This window comes from Lampris incognitus, chromosome 17 (assembly GCF_029633865.1).
Source record: "Lampris incognitus isolate fLamInc1 chromosome 17, fLamInc1.hap2, whole genome shotgun sequence".
Taxonomy (NCBI): Eukaryota; Metazoa; Chordata; class Actinopteri; order Lampriformes; family Lampridae; genus Lampris; species Lampris incognitus.
This window is the reverse complement of record NC_079227.1, coordinates 6,134,399-6,153,609: the sequence shown is the minus strand read 5'-3', so window position 1 is coordinate 6,153,609 and position 19,211 is coordinate 6,134,399. Positions and strand designations below refer to the sequence as shown.

General features: G+C 47.5%; 1 protein-coding gene across 1 annotated transcript; it reads left to right on the top strand.

Moving 5' to 3' along the window:
- Window positions 1-7,720: 7,720 nt before the first annotated feature.
- csdc2a (cold shock domain containing C2, RNA binding a) lies at window positions 7,721-8,854 on the top strand. Its single transcript, XM_056297665.1, has 3 exons — window positions 7,721-7,996; window positions 8,316-8,438; window positions 8,672-8,854. The coding sequence occupies exons 1-3, from the start codon at window positions 7,809-7,811 to the stop codon at window positions 8,832-8,834; spliced, it is 474 nt and encodes a 157-aa protein (XP_056153640.1). The 5' UTR covers window positions 7,721-7,808; the 3' UTR covers window positions 8,835-8,854.
- The last annotated feature ends 10,357 nt before the right edge of the window (window positions 8,855-19,211 follow it).

The following is a 19,211-nucleotide window of genomic DNA, read 5'->3' as shown; positions in this document are numbered from 1 at the left end:
GAATTCACGTTGGCGGCGGCCTCACCCAGTACCGTCCTTGCAGTGTCTTTGTCCACTTCTGCGTCTAAGTTTGTCTTGGTTTGATGGCTGGGAGAGCTGGTGCTGGATCGGCTGGAGAGCTGGTGCTGGATCGGCTGGAGAGCTGGCGCTGGATCGGCCGGAGAGCTGGTGCTGGATCGGCCGGAGAGCTTGGTCTGCTGCGTCCTGTGGGCCCAGGGACCACGGCTCTGCCTGCAAAACAAAGTATACTTGAAGTTTATTTTAGTAAGTACACTTAAGTAAAGTTCAAGTATATTTCAAGTATACTATATTTGATATCAGTGTACTAGTAGTATACTTGTAGATATATGTAAGTATAATTTTGTTTAGTATATCTCTGATTAGTACTTCAAAAGTAAACTGAAAGCATACTCACGGATATTTAGTTTAAAATAAGTATAGTAATAGCGCACTTGAATAAACTACTTTTTTGTAAGGAGCTGTGCCCAAAGAGGAAACACCGAGGGCGGTCTGACAGGACGCGGAAGCGGGGCAGGCTAAGCTAACTGCTAGCCCATGCAGACTGGCAGTTCCGATTAACACTGAGGGCGGTCTGGCGGCGGCCTCGCCTGGCCTTGACCGTGTTTTTGGTGTCAGCGTGTGGAGTGTGGGGAGGTGTGTCGAAGGTGTCTGGCTGGGAGAGCTTGGTCTTCTGCACCTGTGGGCCCAGGGACCACGGCCCTGACCAGAGCTGTGCCCGAAGAGGAAACACCGAGGGCGGTCTGACAGGACACGGAAGCGGGGCAGGCTAAGCTAACTGCTAGCCCATGCAGACCGGCAGTTCCGGCAGTCATCCTGGCTGGCGTTCGTTCTCCTGGACAGTGATTTGTTATTTATTTACTTATCTATTTAGTTTAGATATGTGTGCTCTCGTAGTGTTTGGGTATGTGTTTTTGTCTTTGTGTTGCACTCAGCGACTGATACACGGCAGCAACGACCGATACACGAGGCCCCCCCAGGTCCTCTCATGGTTCATAAAGGATGGCTAGCGGCTGAGTTCATCATGAGTTTATCAGACGTACTGTCAGCAGCCACACAACACCATTAAATATATTCAGATGTACATTGCTGAACAATAGATGCACCTCCTAACAGTCCTCAGGAGTCGTGTCACCATACACCCTTTCCTGATGGACACCACTGCACCATCAGCCCCTTATATCTAAAGCTCAGATTGTTCCAGAGAAACAGCCAGGATCAGAAAATCCTTCTTCCACCTAAATACATTCAGACATGCAAGAGGTTTGCTTTGGCACATGGTCCTCTCAACACACAAAAACCCACCACAAGAAGCACGAGGCTAATAAATAGGAGGGAAGACAGAATCTATACACCAATCGGCCAAGACATTAAAGCCAATGACAGGTAAGTGAATAACATCTCGTTACACCTGTCAGGGGGTGGGACATATCAGGCAGCAAGTGATCAGTCAATTGTTGAAGAAGTTGATGTGTTGGAAGCAGGAAAAATGGGCAAGCGTGAGGGTCTGAGGGACTCTGACAGGGGCCAAATTGTGATGGCTAGAGGACCGGGTCAGAGCATCTCCAGAACGGCAGGTCTTGTGGGGTGGTCCTGGTATGCAGTGGTCAGTACCTACCAAAAATGGTCCAAGAAAGGGCAACCAACAGAGTCATGGACGCCCAAGGCTCATTGATGCTTGTGGGGAGCGAAGTCTAGCCCGTCTGGTCTAATCCCACAGAAGAAGTACTGAAGTCATCCAAGTGAGTAGAACAGAATACACTTTATTTGTCATTTGTACATACATAGAATGAAATTCACCCTCTGCGTTTAACCCATCCTAGCTGTGTAGCTAGGAGCAGTGGGCAGCTGCCGTGCAGCGCCCGGGGAATGGTTTACTCTTGGTTTACCCTTTCCGGGTACTGACAGCTGGGTAGACTGTGCCCGGGGATTTGAATTCAGAGTTCCCTTCTCCTAGCCTTTGCCTAAAGAGGCATCAACCCACAAGGCAGCAGGTGGATTTGAAATCAGAGTTCCCTTCTCATATCCCAATGTGTTGGCTGGACTGGGCACCATGGGAAGTACCATACAGGCATGCAGGAGGACCAGATCTATCAGTAGGGACGTCGTCCTTGGCCAAAGGGCCCTTGCTGAGGTAAGGTGCTACCCCTCTACAGCCTACGGTTGCAGTTTAGCGTCTTACCCAGGACAGTAGCTCAGACAGCTGAAAATGCTGGCTATGACGGACAGGTGTCAGGACACACAGTGCATCACAGCTTGCTGTGTATGGGGCTGCATAGCCACAGACTGGACAGAGTGACCAGGATGACACCTGTCCACTACCAAAAGCACCTACAATGGGCATGTGAGCATCAGAACTGGACCATGGAGCAATGGAAGAAGGTGGCCTGGTCTGATGAATTATTTTCTTTTACATCATGAGGACCGCCAGGTGTGTGTGTGTCGTTTACCTGGAGAAGAGATGGCACCAGGGTGCACTATGGGAAGCAGGCAAGCCGGCGGAGGCAGGGTGATGCTCTGGGAAACTTGCGTCCTGGCATTTATGTGGATGTTACATTGACACGTACCACCTACCTAAACATCACTGCAAACCAGGTCCACCCCTTCATGGCAACGGTATTCCCTGATGGCAGCGGCCTCTTTCAGCAGGATAGTGCTCCCTGCCACACTGCACACGTTGTTCAGGAACGGTTTGAGGAACATGACCAAGAGTTCAAGGTGCTGCCTCGGCTTCCAAATTCCCCAGATCTCAAGCCGATCGAGCATCTGTGGGATGTGCTGGAAAACCAAATCCGATCCATGGAGGCGCCACCTCGCAACTTACAGGACTTAAAGGATCTGCTGCAAACGTCTTGGTGCCAGATACCAGAGGACACCTTCAGAGGTCTTGTGGAGTCCATGCCTCGACGGGTCAGAGCTGTTTCGGCGGCACGAGTGGGACCTACACAATATGAGGCAGGTGGTTTTAATGGTTTGGCTGATCGCTGTAGCTCACAGGTCCACCTAGAAAAAGCACGTTATGAGCAACAAGTGTAAAGTTGGATACGACTCCTGAACTGTGTCGCAGCCCAGAAGCTTGAAATGTACAACACTAAAGCCAGAGTCGAACTGTACTAAATACTGGTGTGCAAACTTTCACAATTTTAAAAACTAAACAGAATGTAAGCCTGCAAATTGGAGATGTTTCAAAACGTAAGATTTCAGATGAAGGATGTTTTGTGAACGAAGGAGAAAATGTAGACCGGTCTCTCCCAGACAGCATCCGGATGTGGGGCACTTCAGGCAGTGATGCGGCACTGGCGGCCTTCTTCTGGCCCTGACAAAATGGATGTGAGCCTGAAGTGGCCCGCGTGTATAACAGCAAATACGGCCCAAACATACCGAATCAAATGTGGGCCTTTTCTGGCAAAGATGCGGTGCTCTGGGCAACATGTGATCTGGATGTGACCCTGAAGTGGCCCGTGTGGTAAATGGTGAATATGGCCCAAATATCGCCAAACAAATATGGCCACCTTTGGCAAATATGTGGCACATGCGGCATTGCTATGGCTTGGTTCTGGCCCAGATCTGGCAAACAGGAGCGGACCACCCAAGTGCCATCACTCCACGGTGTGTGTGGGCCGGATAAAGTGTCAGGTGTGGGACGGGTCCGGGCCACAGCGGTTTTGCTATCTGGGCTCCCCTTAGTTGTAGGGTATGAACCCCAGTAGATGTTTTCCCACCTCCACCTTTTGTACTGCCACACAGCTCAGGTGTTCCCCTGTAGAAGCTGGGGGTGTCATTGCAAGCGGAAGTCTACGCTGCTGGAGGGAACACAGGATATGCAATGCTGCTCACTTTCAGGTTGTTTACAGCGCAGGGCATATTAGAAAATGAAGGACATAGATTCAGGAATAGAAATATAATGACCGAGACTTTGCTGTGGCTAGCTGCGAGGCCTTCCGTCTGGTGACGTGGCGAACAAACATGTTTGTAATTAATCATCACACAGCAACCAACCACCAATATGGCAGAGGTGGAAAAACCCGGTCCAGAAAGTAAAAATCCTAACTGTGTCTTCACTCCACCCAGGTACTAAACCGTCAGGTTGCGCTGACTAGTTTCTCAAATCAGCCTGTTTAATACGTGGATGGAGCAAAGACCCGGTTAGGGTTTTTACTTTCTGGACTGGGTTTTCCCACCTCTGCAATATGGACCATGTTTTTCCAGAAAAACATAGAATTTATGTATTTCCCCCCACTTGAACACCCTATTTTCTCTCATTTGGATACCATATTTACTTGCCAATTTGCATAATTAAGATTCATGCCAGCCCCGTAAAAAAAAGGCGGGTAAACAATTTTATCGACTGGACTGCTAATTAAATTGAAAGGTGAAAACGGGTTCCGCCTCCACCACAGCTTACACCTGCTGGTGGTGTGTGGCGGAATTAGGTCCTGCGTGTTTTTGTGCACCCCCCCCCTTCCACACACCACACACACCCAGACGGCTCCGCCTCATCCACACCGAGGGAGTCATTCTCTGCATGTCCGACCGGCTCTTATCGGAGTTAATGAGTTAATTAGTGTTATTATATTCCACTACGGCATTAATTAGCCCACGTTGAAAGGCAGGGCGGCCGGCGCGAGACTGACGGGGGCGGCGCGGTGCGCGTGTGTTACGGTAAGAATCCGATTCAAGCCGTTCAGACTGTTTGGTCTTTAACCGGTCTGCCGGTTTTGTTTGTCTGTCGGGGTCGTGTTGTGTTGTGTTGTGGGTGTGCAGGACATCCGTGTTGTTCCGAGGTGGATTTCGGCGTCGTATTCTCGTAAAAATTCGGTCAGTCGGTTTCTATTCTTCTCGTGCGGAGCCGCAGCGCGGAGAATGTTCTGGAACAGACGCCATGATTCATGTTCCTTTATGAATTATTTACGCTGCAGCCTGCCGGATCCCGCTGCAGCCGGATCCCGCTGCAGCCGGATCCCGCTGCAGCCGGATCCCGCTGCAGCCGGATCCCGCTGCAGCCGGATCCCGCTGCAGCCGGATCCCGCTGCAGCCGGATCCCGCTGCAGCCGGATCCCGCTGCAGCCTGCCTGACCCAGCAAGCCCGGCAGAGATGCTCCACACAGCGCTGTGATGTTGTGTGTGCACGGAGGCAGCGCTCTCCCATGCTGATGCGCTGAGCCCAGACAGCCGCGGCGCTGCAGACCTTTTTGTCTGCGCGCCCCCCCCCCTATTTTAGATGGTCTGCGTCTCCTTACACACATACAGTACTACTCTGCATGTTACACAGCCCAACAGCCTGCTCTGACGTCACCTATTTTAGTGTTTATTAATTCAGGTCACGTATCATCTGATTTTAAACAGAACTTTATTGTGATGGACCCTGCCAGTCTCTCTCCAGTCTCGTTCACATGTTTCTTTCTCCCGTCTCTTCCTCCAGTCTTGTTCTCCAGTTTCTTTCTTCAGTCTTGTTCTCCAGTTTCTTTCTCCCGACTCTTCCTCCAGTCTCGTTCTCCAGTTTCTTTCTCCCAACTCTTCCTCCAGTCTTGTTCTCCAGTTTCTTCCTGCAATCTTGTTCTCCAGTTTCTTCCTCCAGTCTTGTTCTCCAGTTTCTTCCTCTAGCCTTGTTCTCCAGTTTCTTTCTCCCGACTCTTCCTCCAGTCTCGTTCTCCAGTTTCTTTCTCCCAACTCTTCCTCCAGTCTTGTTCTCCAGTCTCTTCCTCCAGTCTTGTTCTCCAGTCTCTTCCCCAGTCTTGTTCTCCAGTCTCTTCCTCCAGTCTTGTTCTCCAGTCTCGTTCTCCAGTTTCTTTCTCCCAACTCTTCCTCCAGTCTTGTTCTCCAGTCTCTTCCTCCAGTCTTGTTCTCCAGTCTCTTCCTCCAGTCTTGTTCTCCAGTCTCTTCCTCCAGTCTTGTCCTCCAGTTTCTTTCTCCAGTCTTGTTCTCCAGTTTCTCCCTCCAGTCTCGTTCTCCAGTTTCTTTCTCCCAACTCTTCCTCCAGTCTTGTTCTCCAGTCTCTTCCTCCAGTCTCTTCCTCCAGTCTTGTTCTCCAGTTTCTTTCTCCAGTTTCTTCCTCCAGTCTTGTTCTCCAGTTTCTTCCTCCAGTCTTGTTCTCCAGTTTCTTCCTCCAGTCTCGTTCTCCAGTTTCTTCCTCCAGTCTTGTTCTCTAGTCTCTTCCTCCAGTCTTGTTCTCCAGTTTCTTCCTACAGTCTCGTTCTCCAGTTTCTTTCTCCAGCCTTGTTCTCCAGTTTCTTTCTCCAGTCTTGTTCTCCAGTCTCGTTCTCCAGTTTCTCTCTCCTGACTCTTCCTCCAGTCTTGTTCTCCAGTTTCTTTCTCCCGACTCTTCCTCCAGTCTTGTTCTCCAGTTTCTTCCTCCAGTCTTGTTCTCCAGTTTCTTCCTCCAGTCGTGTTCTGCAGTTTCTTTCTCCAGTCTCGTTCTCCTGTTTCTTTCTCCCGACTCTTCCTCCAGTCTTGTTCTCCAGTTTCTTCCGCCAGTCTCGTTCTCCAGTTTCTTCCTCCAGTCTTGTTCTCCAGTTTCTTTCCCCCAACTCTTCCTCCAGTCTTGTTCTCCAGTTTCTTCCTTCAGTCTTGTTCTCCAGTTTCTTCCTCCAGTCTTGTTCATCAGTCTTCTTGCTGCATTGAGGACTCCAGATGAGAAGGTGATACTGCACTGTAGATCTCACCTGGCATCTGTCTGATGAGAGCAGCCTCCCATTCTTTGGCTGGTTAGTTTGCTGGCGTTCCTGTTTTTTTTTTTTTTTTTAACATGTGCTGTCAGCAGGCTTGAGGGAATTTGTATGCCAATGCGTGCTAGACGGGGTTAATCTGCAAGTGGGGTTCAGATTCTCCACCTGCACAGGCAGTCTTTATTTTACACGATTAAACCGAGCTTATCGATAACAGTGCAGGATAGTTATCGTGATAAAGGAGAAGACATTCTCACGTTCTTCACATGCACGGGCCCAGCCAGAGTAAAATCAGCTGGGTTTTCACATTCAACACATTCAACAATACTCCTCTTATGTTTGCTATTAGAGGCCCAATCTGAGATTCATTTGAGCCTAAGAATTTCAGTTACACACCGAGAAAAAGGAACACGTGTCTTTCTCAACCGATGGTTATTGAAAATATGAGTCTGTTTTACTCTAGTCTTTACAACCATTAGTGATGTGAACCATCCTTTTACAGCATCAGAAAACCTTCGAAACTCAGATTTAGTTTTTATTTGGTGATAGTCCTTGTATTGAGAGACCTGTCAATCAATCTGGGAGTGACAACAGATTCCAGTCATTCCTTCATTTTGTGTTTTGGTAGCAAGGCAGCCCTTTGGTTTCCATATGAATTAAGGATTGTAGCTTTAAGTAGTAAGTTGTTGGCATTTTTCACTTTGGCTTTGACATGGAAGTCCTGCGGCTTCGGGACGGCTGCTGCTCCGTCAGAAAGGCTGTATTTGGAGAGAAAGGAGCCACACATTCAACTCCTCAATCTTTAACTTGTCTCATGGTAAAGTCTGCAGACCTGGGACCCTCCCTAATCCAGAGGAACGAAACAAAGTGAAGTGGAGTCAGTGTCTCTGAAGGGGACTTGGACAGCACACATGATGGTCTTAAACTCAAAGAGCCTTTGGTTGTACAGCCGTCTCACTAATCTCTCTGTCTGTCTGTCTGTCTGTCTGTCTCTCCCCCCCTCCAGCAGATTTGCTCCATCCTCTCCTCTGTCATGGTGGAGGTGTAGCCTCCTTCCTCCTCTCGCTGATCAGAAGACATCCCGTCGACCAACCCACTCTGCTCCCACCCAGAGACCGCCAGGAGATGGCGGACTCCAACCCCTCCTCGCCGGCAGACTCCCCACTGCCCCTCCCCTCCCCTCGCATCCCCCTGCAGCTCTCCTTCCCCTTCCTGAGGGAGGGAAGCCGCGTGTGGGAGAGAGAGAGGAAGCCACCCCAGCCTGGCGAGCTGCCCAGCCCCCTGCCCACCAAACGCACCCGCACCTACTCGGCGTGAGTAGGAGCGATGTGTGCGTGTGGGGGGGTTGATTTCAGTTAACAGTGACTATAAATTCTGCTTTGTTTGTGTATCTGTGTGTGGTTGTGGAAAAATGAAAATATACAGGTTATGTCTGTCTGTCTGTCTGTCTCCCTCTCAGTTCCATTTAGTAAAGCTTTGTTTGCATGCCCATAGTGAGATGCCAAAGCAAACTGCACAAGGCAGCAACCATTTGGAAAATTTTGACAGCTGTTAAATTTAGACAAAGTTGATTCAATTTAAATGATCTAATAATGTCTGTCTTTGTCTGTCTGTCTGTCTCTTTCTTTGCAGCACGGTGCGGGCAACATCCGGCCCTGTGTTTAAAGGAATGTGCAAGAACTTCTCCAGGTCTCAGGGTCATGGGTTCATTCGCCCGTCTCACGGGGGAGAAGACATCTTTGTTCACATCTCCGAGTGAGTCGGCCTGACTGTTTAGTGCTAAAAAACCAACTAAACTAAAAAAAAAAACATCAGAAACCGAAGAGAAAAATACATCATTGCGTGGATAAGATAAAAAAAAAATCAGTAGTTCTCAGAAAAACAGGAGACGAATGACTCGCTAATGACCAGTATCAGTGATGACTTACTACTTCCTGCCACTGCAGAGTTCTGCCATGTCATTAAGTTGACCTCTGTTTCCCCGACAGCATCGAGGGAGAGTACGTCCCCATGGAAGGAGACGAGGTCACCTACAAGGTGTGCCCCATCCCACCCAAGAACCAGAAGATCCAGGCCATCGAGGTTGTGATCACCCATCTGAACCCGGGCACCAAACACGAGACCTGGTCCGGTCAGATCATCAGCTCCTAGACCAGAACTCTGGACTTGGAAAAGTTCTGGGAGTGGAGCTCGACAGTTTGGATTGGCGGTTTTGGATTTGAGGTCTGATGTTTTGGTTTTTTTTGACCGGGGATGAAGACTAGGTGTCGGGCCTCGGGGAAACCCGGTGTCAAAGACTGAATGTTCATATAAAACGTATCTGAAGTTTGCAAAATACATTGATTGCCAATGTATCGATGAATGAGGACCTGAATGAGGACATCTGCTGGGATCTACTTTTAAGTCCGATGTACACGCAACAAGGATTAAAATGCTTAACTGACCTCCCAGATCTTTAATGACCTTAACCACACAAAACCCAAACATAAACCATCTCCAATAGTATTCAAGCAGATGAGCAGAGCAGATGTCCTCAACTACGTCCTCATTCATCAAATACACTGTATTCATGTGACAGGATGTGGTTTGTTGACATGTAGTGTTGTGAGGCCAGACGTATATAAGTACATACGTACATTCGTAGTCGTGTAGTTGCCACATTTTGAAAACTAGATACGTTTTGTATGAGCGTCTGTTCGATCTGTCGGACAGGGTTGGTTGGGGCTAATGACGTTGGGGTCTGTGGGGTTTGGTAGAGCTTTTTTTTCCCGCCGTTAACTTCTAGAGGTCAAAGGTTAGACATTTTCAAAGAACGTGGACTAAGAATAGTGTTCAGGTCCAAAATCGACGGCTGTAGTCTTTTCGGTGTTGGATAGATATAGATTTGGGCCCAGTTGTAATTCAACCCATCTTTAGCCAAACTCTAATGACGGTCGTAGATGGCGGAGACGATCCAGATCCGTCTTATCACTGAAGGCCTGAGGGTTTGGGGGCGGATCTGAGGGAGGAGGGGTGGCGTTTGGCGAGGAAGAGGCGGAGTAAGGGTGTAAAGGAGGAGGAAGGCGCAGGGAACTTACAGAGGAGGGAGTGACGATGTGAGGAAACGGTGAAGCCGAACTCCTGCTGTCAGGCTCAAGCAGGTGTTTGCGGAGGATTAGTCGTTAAAATAAAGTCCTGGTTGGCATGTAAGCGCCGGTCGAGGTGAGCTGCAGGCCAGATGGGTCACAGAATCTGAGTAATCACAAAATGCACTGCTAATATTCATATTTCTTACAGCGCTTTTACTCTTTGTTGTAAGAAAACCCTCTTGTCGTAAAATACTGTGTATTCGCAGGCCGCGTCTCCTCGAGGCCCGCTTACGTCAGTGATTAATCCAGTTTGGACACGCTACGTAGCCTTTTCAGGGCCGTCGGTTTGCGGGCCCTCGGTTGGGGTTAGTGTCCATCAGCAATGTGAATTCAGAACACTTTTTATATCATTTGTTCAAACTCTTTTCTGCACCCCGACAGCGGTCATGTAAACGGACGTAGTGCGAAATAAACCCCGGTCTCTGTTGCCGCCCCGCACGCCGTAAACGCAAGACAGGACATGCTGTCTGTACCCCCGCTGCTCATCAGCCAATCAGGAGAGTGCGCTGCAAGCCGGCATCTCCATTGGTCCCTACTTGCTGTCAATCAGGCTTAGGGGGGGGAAGTGAGGGGGCGGGCCCTTTTATAGGGCGTTTTGAAATGTAGCTAGCTCTGGCTAACATCCCCCCCACACTTTGTGTGTTTTTTACGAGGGAATAAACCAACAAATGACTGTGAAAACGAAGAAAAGTGAAGCAACAAACCTTTCTAAAGCCCCTTTATTTATTTATTTATTTTGGATTGTAACTAGCAGAAAAACGGATAAGCGAAGTGACGAGTGTGTCGGTTAAAGGACTTTTGTATCAATCTCAGCCTGCCGGACTAAACTGTACAAGTCACTCTGATGACTCTGCCCTGTTGATGCCACACCCCCCCACCCGAGCTCTCCTTACCAAACACACTGTTTTGTTCATTTTAAGACATTGCATTTTAATGACTTATGTGCGTAGCAAGTTACTCATCCTGTGATGGTTCCTCCTCCATGTAGAAGAGGAGTCGGAGGCGTTTGAGGCGCTCAGGTCTTCACTGCGTCCTCAGTAACACCTCCTTCGTTTCTCACCACGGTGGACTGAAACGTCACAGTCAGTCTGCCCAGTGAGGAAAACGGTAGGTTTGTGTGTGTGTTTGAGCACTTTTTCTTTTCTTTTTTTTGGGGGTCAAATCACTGTGACTTTTTTTTTCTTTTCATAAAGATGAATTTTGAATTAAATCTTACTACTGAATTTACAGAAACTCTGCGGCACTTTGTGAATTATTTGTCTAATTTTGCACCAGCTTTCATGTTTTGTTCACTTAATCCCGTCTCCTTCAACCCCAGCAGCGACTGAAATTCTCCGGTTGGTTATTTCAGGAGCCCCCTTTAGGGTCACTTCAAGTTTTACTGACCGCTAAATAAGTCTGTGGTCTTGGACAAAGCCCCCCCCCCCCCTACCACCCCCCCCCCCCCGAGTCCTTTTTGTGAGTGTGTGGCAAATGAAAACGAGAAGTCTGGGTTCATTTGGGCACCGACTCTCCTGAGCGAGCCGGCTCGGGGGCCCGTGAGGACTGATAATCATCTAATTGGGGTCTAACGAAGCGGTGGTTCATGAACGTCCCCCCGATGGATTTAGCTGAAATGAACGGCGAGAGGCTCGTGGGTGACCGTACGGGGAGGTGAGTTGATGACACACTTGTAGGGAGTGTACTGCTCTTTCATTCTTCATTCAGTCTGAATGCACAGCCCCTCTGTTGGGACGGATGCATTCTTTCATTCCTCTCATTGATAGTACAATACATTACTAATGGATGGATGGTTATATCTTTCTTTTTTCTTTTTTTTCTTACTTGAGGTGAACAGTTCAAACATCTTGAGTTTCCTAAAACGCGCCTCCGTCGGCCCACGCATGGCTGCATTTACAACTTCTGAAACCGCGAGGAGGGAGAAACCTGAAGAGAAATCCCAAGAACGACCCGTTTCAGTGGCCTCTGTTGTTTCCCCCTCTTTGAAACGGAGTCCGTGACTCGAACGCTTTAAGTCGGTGCATTGTTCGGCCTCAGAGTGCAAAAGACATTTGAAGGGCGAAGTATAAAACACTTGACCGGTTGACCTGAAAACCGACCTTCTCCAATGTAGGTTTGAAAACGGGTCAGGCCGAGGAGCTCGCACTTCCCCGGGGACGCAAATATGAAGCTGATCCACAAAAATGTCCTTTTTTTTTTATCATATCGTCATCGACCCCCAACGTTTCACAGCCCAGGGGCGACGTCAAATCAAATTACAGTAAAGCAGGGCGCCCTGTTCACAGGCGTCGCATTAGGAAGGTCTGTGCTCGGGTAACATACCGCTTTTATGAAGATATACTTCTACGGTTTTGAAGGAATCTAATGTTCACAATAATTACAATGTAGAATCTTTTCTTCTACTGGCTCGTCCCATAACTCACGGTGTTTGTAAAATATTTGCATTGCAACGGGACCTTTTCTCTTTTTTTCTAGTCAGACTTGCTGGTTCATCTCGTCTTTCACCTCGCTTTGCAAAACGACTGAGACTGTCCATCCACCATCATGTGAAATCAGCGGGAGTCGATGGCCTGTACTTTTAAGGTAAGCCTTTAAAGTACAGGCCATTCATGACACAGAAATAACAGAGAATACTTCTACTACCACAGATACTTTATGCTGCTCCCATTAGGGGGCGCCACGGCGGATCATCCGTCTCCATCTCTTCCTGTCCTCTGCATCTTCCTCTGTCACACCAGCCACCTGCATGTCCTCCCTCACCACATCCATAAACCTCCTCTTTGGCCTTCCTCTTCTCCTCTTCCCTGGCAGCTCCATATTCAGCATCCTTCTCCCAATATACCCAGCATCTCTCCTCCACACATGTCCAAACCATCTCAATCTTGCCTCTCTTGCTTTGTCTCCAAACCGTCCAACCTGAGCTGTCCGTCTAATATACTCGTTCCTAATCCTGTCCTTCTTCGTCACTCCCAGTGAAATAACTGAGTATCTAATGACTAAAACAGGTGTAATTGAACTATGATGAGTAAAATGGGATATTTTCTATACCTCTAGTTTGCTTCCTTGTCTGTCATTATAACGTTAAATATAATCTACATCAAACTCTGTACGGGATAAATTCACACATCACGTATCAAATGCGCTGAGGTCTTTACTATGGTTACGTTACGCAGCAGGAGATTTAATCCTCTGTTTTATTTGTGTCTATATATCTTTCCCGGGTAGTTTCATTGACAGCTGATGATTGCTTATGGCATGAATCAGGCTTGTACTGTCTCATAGAGAATTTACTTGACTCGCTGGATTATATTGCTCCTCATTTGTTGAGCACTTTTCCTACCAATGAGTGTTTCTTTTAACAAAGTTATGTATATATATATATATGACGATGGGTAACACGGGGATTCGAACTGGCAATCCCCGTGTTGGTAGGCAATGGAATAAACCGCTACGCTACTCAGATGCCTTATTGTTCACTTTTAAGGCTTTGAATGGTCTTGCTCCTACATACATTACTGATTTATTGACCCTCTCGACCATGAAGGTCTGCAGATGGAGCCCTGCTGGTTATTCCCAGGTCTCGGTTTGATACAAAGGGTGATGGGGCTTTTGCTGTTGGAGCCCCTACACTATGGACCTCTCTTCCTGTCCAACTAAGACTAACTAAGTCTCTAGTTTCTTTTAAATCTCGTTTTAAAACTTTTCTTTTTATGGAAGGTTTTTAAAAATGTTCATTTGTTTTTTTATACTGTTTTTATTTTTACTCTTACTTATTTGGTCTTGTTCTTATTTTTGCCTTGTCTGGTTTTATTTCTTTGTAAAGTACTCTGTAACACTGTTTTAGAAAAATGCTATATGGGGTGCCCCGGTGGCTCACCTGGTAGTGCACGTACCACATAATGCTGAGTCCTTACCGAATCTAGCCTGGGCCCTTTGCTGCATGTCATCCCCTATCTTACCTGTCTTTCTTTACTATCGCTATCAAATAAAGGCAGAAAATGCCAAAAAGTAATTTAAAAAAGTGCTATATAAATAGTCATTATTATTATATGACTTGGTTATTTCTGCATAGTGAATGTCCTGTAATCTAAAGCATTACCATATTTCATAATTGGTCCAATTCTTTGGATGATCTTGGGGGAAGGCCTGAGGCTCCTGTTATCAATCGAAATGTTCAAATGAATTTACAGCCTATGACGCAACGTGGACCGATGCATGCCAGAGGACAAACGGCAGTACTCATCGCCTCAGAGACATTGTTTTAATAATTGGAAAATCCTGAAAACCTTCTGAGGGGGCAGAATGGCTGACCCTGCGTCTATACGCCAAACTACACGTGGGTTTGGGGTCTTGCTCAAGGACACTTTGACGGCCCGTGGTTGAAATGTATCGTTTAGTCACGGAGCAAAGTCCACAAGGTCGCCGTGGCCATAACTCCATAGTCCACTGGTGAACTGTGCTACAAAGCACAGGCCAGTGATTAAGTGGTGCAATTTAAACCTCATGGAGATATCAACATCCTAATGAATGAAAATATGGTCTCTCTAGTCATGGTCTTACCTCTCTCTCACACACACACACGCACTTGCCTTGCTTCCTGGTAGTCCATCGAGTCCAATGATGAAATCCCTCCTCGTTAACAGTGTGATGACTTGAGTCCAATTCTTGATCCTCATTTTTATTGCATGTTGGGCATATGAAGTCTTGAGTTAGTGGGGGCAGGCATGCTTGTGTGTCTCCTTAGTCTTTTCTGTTGTTTTTTCACATTCCTCCATTTCCAGCTGTTCTGTACCTCTGTGGCAGATCTCCCGCCAGTAGGAACGGTTGATGGCAGCTTGTTCCAGTCTCAAGGGGTCGATACAACACTTCTTCAGTGATGTTTTTAGCTGGTCTTTGTATCGCTTCTTCTGACCACCTGCGGACCTGTGGCCCAGATGAAGCTGTCCATACAGGACTCCACGTGGCAGGCGTTCTTGAGGCATCCTGATGACATGCCCAAGCCAGCGCAGTTGGTGTTCAGTGCCCGTGGCTTCTATGCTCTTGCAGTTTGTCCTAGCAAGAATCTCAGCATGGGGAACACGGTCACGCAACGTGATCCTCATGATTCGCTGCAGACACCTTATCTGGAACTGCTCCAGCAACCTTAGGTGGCGGCTGGTGCATCCAGCATGTTTTGTATTTGGTCTTCTGTTGAAACAGTGTGTTCGTAATGGTGAGGTCATGCTCATGTTAGCGGCCTCAGACCATTTGCATTAACCTGACCAACCCCACGCCTACCCAATACTCCACTCCATATACCATTGTTCTTTCCTACCCTAGCATTAAAGTCTCCCAGAAGAAGGATCTTGTCCTTTTTTGGGATAGGATGAAGGGCCTCATCTAGTTGCTAATAGAAACTGTCCTTCACACCATTGTCAGGTGGTAGTGTTGGCACATATGTACTTAACAGAGTGGCATAGCGTGCCTTTGCTAGGGGGATGTGGGGGTCATTAGCCTCTCACTAAGTCCAGCGGGTGTTTCAGTGGGGCTGGGTAGAATGCTGTTCTTGACTGCCAGTCCAACACCATGCTGATGTTGTCCGCCAGGGGGATAGCCTCTCCAGAAAAAGGTGTACCCTCCTCCTTCCTCTCTCAGGGAGCCTTCATCCAGGAGCCTGGTTTCTTTGAGGCTAGCGATGTCCATCAGCGCGGTCCTTCAATGTGGTCTGTTGCCATCATTATCAAGGAGAATCCTAACATTCCATGTTGCCAGTTTGAATGGGATCATTTTCTTGTTTTTACCGCAGGATGGAATTCCCGGTAGGCACAGTTACCTACCCAGGAGGTTGGTTGAGTGGACAATTTTTAGGCCACCTTTTCTTGGCCCCTCCCCAATTTGGATGAGCTGTGTGGTCCCTAAATAGGGCTGCTCAGTCACACGGGGGTCTGCCAAAAGCAGCTACCAATCAATCCCAGCTGCTAGTGGTCATATACCCTGTGCTGCTGATGTGCAGGGCTCTGACTAGGAGCTCCCAGGCCATTTTACCTTGCTCCCGCTGCCAGACACCCCAACGCCACCAGACTGCAACCAGATATAAGGCCAGATATTGCACACCATGGTCAGAGGTGGAGGCCTATGTAAGGAGGTTTTTAAGAGTGCCAAAGGGGGTGCGCAGTCCTCAGTAGCACTGTTTTTGCCATGACAGGTTGGTCCTGGTGGCAAGGGCTTATACCCAGGACGACCAGTCACCCATCATGACTGCAGGAGGCTGCCGGAAACTCCAGACTCTCGAAGAACCGTCTAATATGTGCCACCAAACACGTTGCTTCTCCCTCGGGGTGTGCTCTCCTAGCCTTTGTCTCAGTAGACTTCCCACAAGGCAGCGGGGCAGCGGTTGGCCATGAACAGCCTCTGGGGACCACTGCAGCTCTGAGATCCCCTACCAAGATTGCCCGAGGCTGCGAGGAGCCCAGTTACTGTGTGTGGCCACGAGGAGGCCTGGCAGAGATCTTGGTGAAGGAGAGGCTATGTAGTGGTGGGGGAAGGCTTACGCACTGGGCTGCTCCCTTGTTCACCACAAGGGCGAGCCAGCGGCAGCAAGGTGGAGGCGAGAGGGTAGAAGAGCAGGCGGTAAGCAAGTGTGCATCTTCCCTCTAACTACTGCACTAGACGCACCACATCACCCTGTGAAACACACACACACACACACACACACACACCTCTGTGTGTCATGGATGTGATGGATAAGTGCAGAGTATGCGTGGGAAATTAAAGTCATAATCTGTAAATGTATTGTGTGTGTGTTTGTGGGTATGTGTTTGTGTGTGTATGTGTATGTGTGAACTCTTCAAGTGGGGGGTGGAGAAAGGAAAATAGGGATTAGTGGTGGGAATGGTCTGATAACACCATTCTGAAAAGATGTCAGGTTAATGAATACACGTGTGAGCTAACAAAGTGTGTATATGTGTGTGTGTGTGTGTGTGTGTGTTTGTATGTGTGTGAAAGAAAGACAAACATGGTTAAAGGCTTAATAGTCTGAAACACAGTGGTCTTGGTTTTACAGCAGGCTCAGCTATCTCTTGACTTTTATGACCCAAGAGACCTTTGTTCTCTACAGCTCTTACTCTGCTCCTCCTTTCTTGTCCATAAAAACAAATCAATGTCTCTCTCTGTCTCTGTCTCTCTCTCTCTCTTTCTGTCTCTCTCTCTGTCAGTCTTTCTCTCTCTCTCTGTCTCTCTCTCCCTGTCTCTCTGTCTCTCTCTCTGTCTCTGTCTCTCTCTCCCTGTCTCTCTCTCTGTCTCTGTCTCTCTCTCTCTCTTTCTGTCTCTCTCTCTGTCTCTGTCTCTCTCTTTCTGTCTCTCTCTCTGTCGGTCTTTCTCTCTCTCTCTGTCTCTCTGTCTCTTTCTCTCTGTCTCACTCACTTGCTCTCTCTGTCTCTCTGTGTCTTTCTCTCTCTCTTACTCGCTCTGTTTCTCTCTTTGTCTCTCTGTCTGTCTTTCACTCACTCACTCGCTGTATCTGTCTCTCTCTCTCTCTCACTGTCTCTCTCTCTCTCTCTCTCTCTCTCCCCATCTCTCTCTCTCTCCCTGTCTCTCTGTCTCTCTCTCTCTCACACACACTGTGACTGCTTGTATGCAGACTGTCGCTCCGTCACAGTTCCCATGTTAAAGCATCCGTGAAGGGGGTTGGAAAGGCAGAAGCACTTCAACGTGTGAATGTGTGTAGGGTGGTTGTGTGTTTTGGATCTATGTCTATGTCATACATGTAGGACTACACAATATTTACACTACCGTTCAAAAGTTTGGGATCACATTGAAATGTCCATATTTTTGAAGGAAAAGCACTGTACTGTTCAATGAAGATAACTTTAAACTAGTCTTAACTTTAAAGAAATACACTCTATACATTGCTAATGTGGTAAATGACTATTCTAGCTGCAAATGTCTGGTTTTTGGTGCAATATCTACATAGGTGTATAGAGGCCCATTTCAAGCAACTATCACTCCAGTGTTCTAATGGTACAATGTATTTGCTCATTGGCTCAGAAGGCTAATTGATGATTAGAAAACCCTTGTGCAATCATGTTCACACATCTGAAAACAGTTTAGCTCGGTACAGAAGCTACAAAACTGACCTTCCTTTGAGCAGCTTGAGTTTCTGGAGCATCACATTTGTGGGGTCAATTAAACGCTCAAAATGGCCAGAAAAAGAGAACTTTCATCTGAAACTCGACAGTCTATTCTTGTTCTTAGAAATGAAGGCTATTCCATGCGAGAAATTGCTAAGAAATTGAAGATTTCCTACACCGGTGTGTACTACTCCCTTCAGAGGACAGCACAAACAGGCTCTAACCAGAGTAGAAAAAGAAGTGGGAGGCCGCGTTGCACAACTGAGCAAGAAGATAAGTACATTAGAGTCTCTAGTTTGAGAAACAGACGCCTCACAGGTCCCCAACTGGCATCTTCATTAAATAGTACCCGCAAAACACCAGTGTCAACATCTACAGTGAAGAGGCGGCTGCGGGATTCTGGGCTTCAGGGCAGAGTGGCAAAGAAAAAGCCATATCTGAGACTGACCAATAAAAGAAAAAGATTAAGATGGGCAAAAGAACACAGACATTGGACAGAGGAAGACTGAAAAAAAGTGTTGTGGACGGATGAATCCAAGTTTGAGGTGTTTGGATCACAAAGAAGAACGTTTGTGAGACGCAGAACAAATGAAAAGATGCTGGAAGAATGCCTGACGCCATCTGTTAAGCATGGTGGAGGTAATGTGATGGTCTGGGGTTGCTTTGGTGCTGGTAAGGTGGGAGATTTGTACAGGGTAAAAGGGATTCTGAATAAGGAAGGCTATCACTCCATTTTGCAACGCCATGCCATACCCAGTGGACAGCGCTTGATTGGAGCCAATTTCATCCGACAACAGGACAATGACCCTAAACACACCTCCAAATTGTGCAAGAACTATTTAGAGCAGAAGCAGGCAGCTGGTATTCTATCGGTAATGGAGTGGCCAGCGCAGTCACCAGATCTGAACCCCATTGAGCTGTTGTGGGAGCAGCTTGACCGTATGGTACGCAAGAAGTGCCCATCCAACCAATCCAACTTGTGGGAGCTGCTTCTGGAAGCGTGGGGTGCAATTTCTCCAGATTACCTCAACAAATTAACAGCTAGAATGCCAAAGGTCTGCAATGCTGTAATTGCTGCAAATGGAGGATTCTTTGACGAAAGCAAAGTTTGATGTAAAAAAAATCTTATTTCAAATACAAATCATTATTTCTAACCTTGTCAATGTCTTGACTCTATTTTCTATTCATTTCACAACATATGGTGGTGAATAAGTGTGACTTTTCATGGAAAACACAAAATTGTTTGGGTGATCCCAAACTTTTGAACGGTAGTGTATGTATATGTATTTACA

Excerpts from the sequence above, each read along its gene's own strand:
- csdc2a (XM_056297665.1), top strand. The coding sequence starts at position 7,809 with ATGGCGGACTCCAACCCCTCCTCGCCGGCAGACTCCCCACTGCCCCTC. Across the intron at positions 7,997-8,315 it reads CGCACCCGCACCTACTCGGC|CACGGTGCGGGCAACATCCG; the intron begins GTGAGTAGGAGC and ends CTTTCTTTGCAG. Across the intron at positions 8,439-8,671 it reads ATCTTTGTTCACATCTCCGA|CATCGAGGGAGAGTACGTCC; the intron begins GTGAGTCGGCCT and ends TTTCCCCGACAG.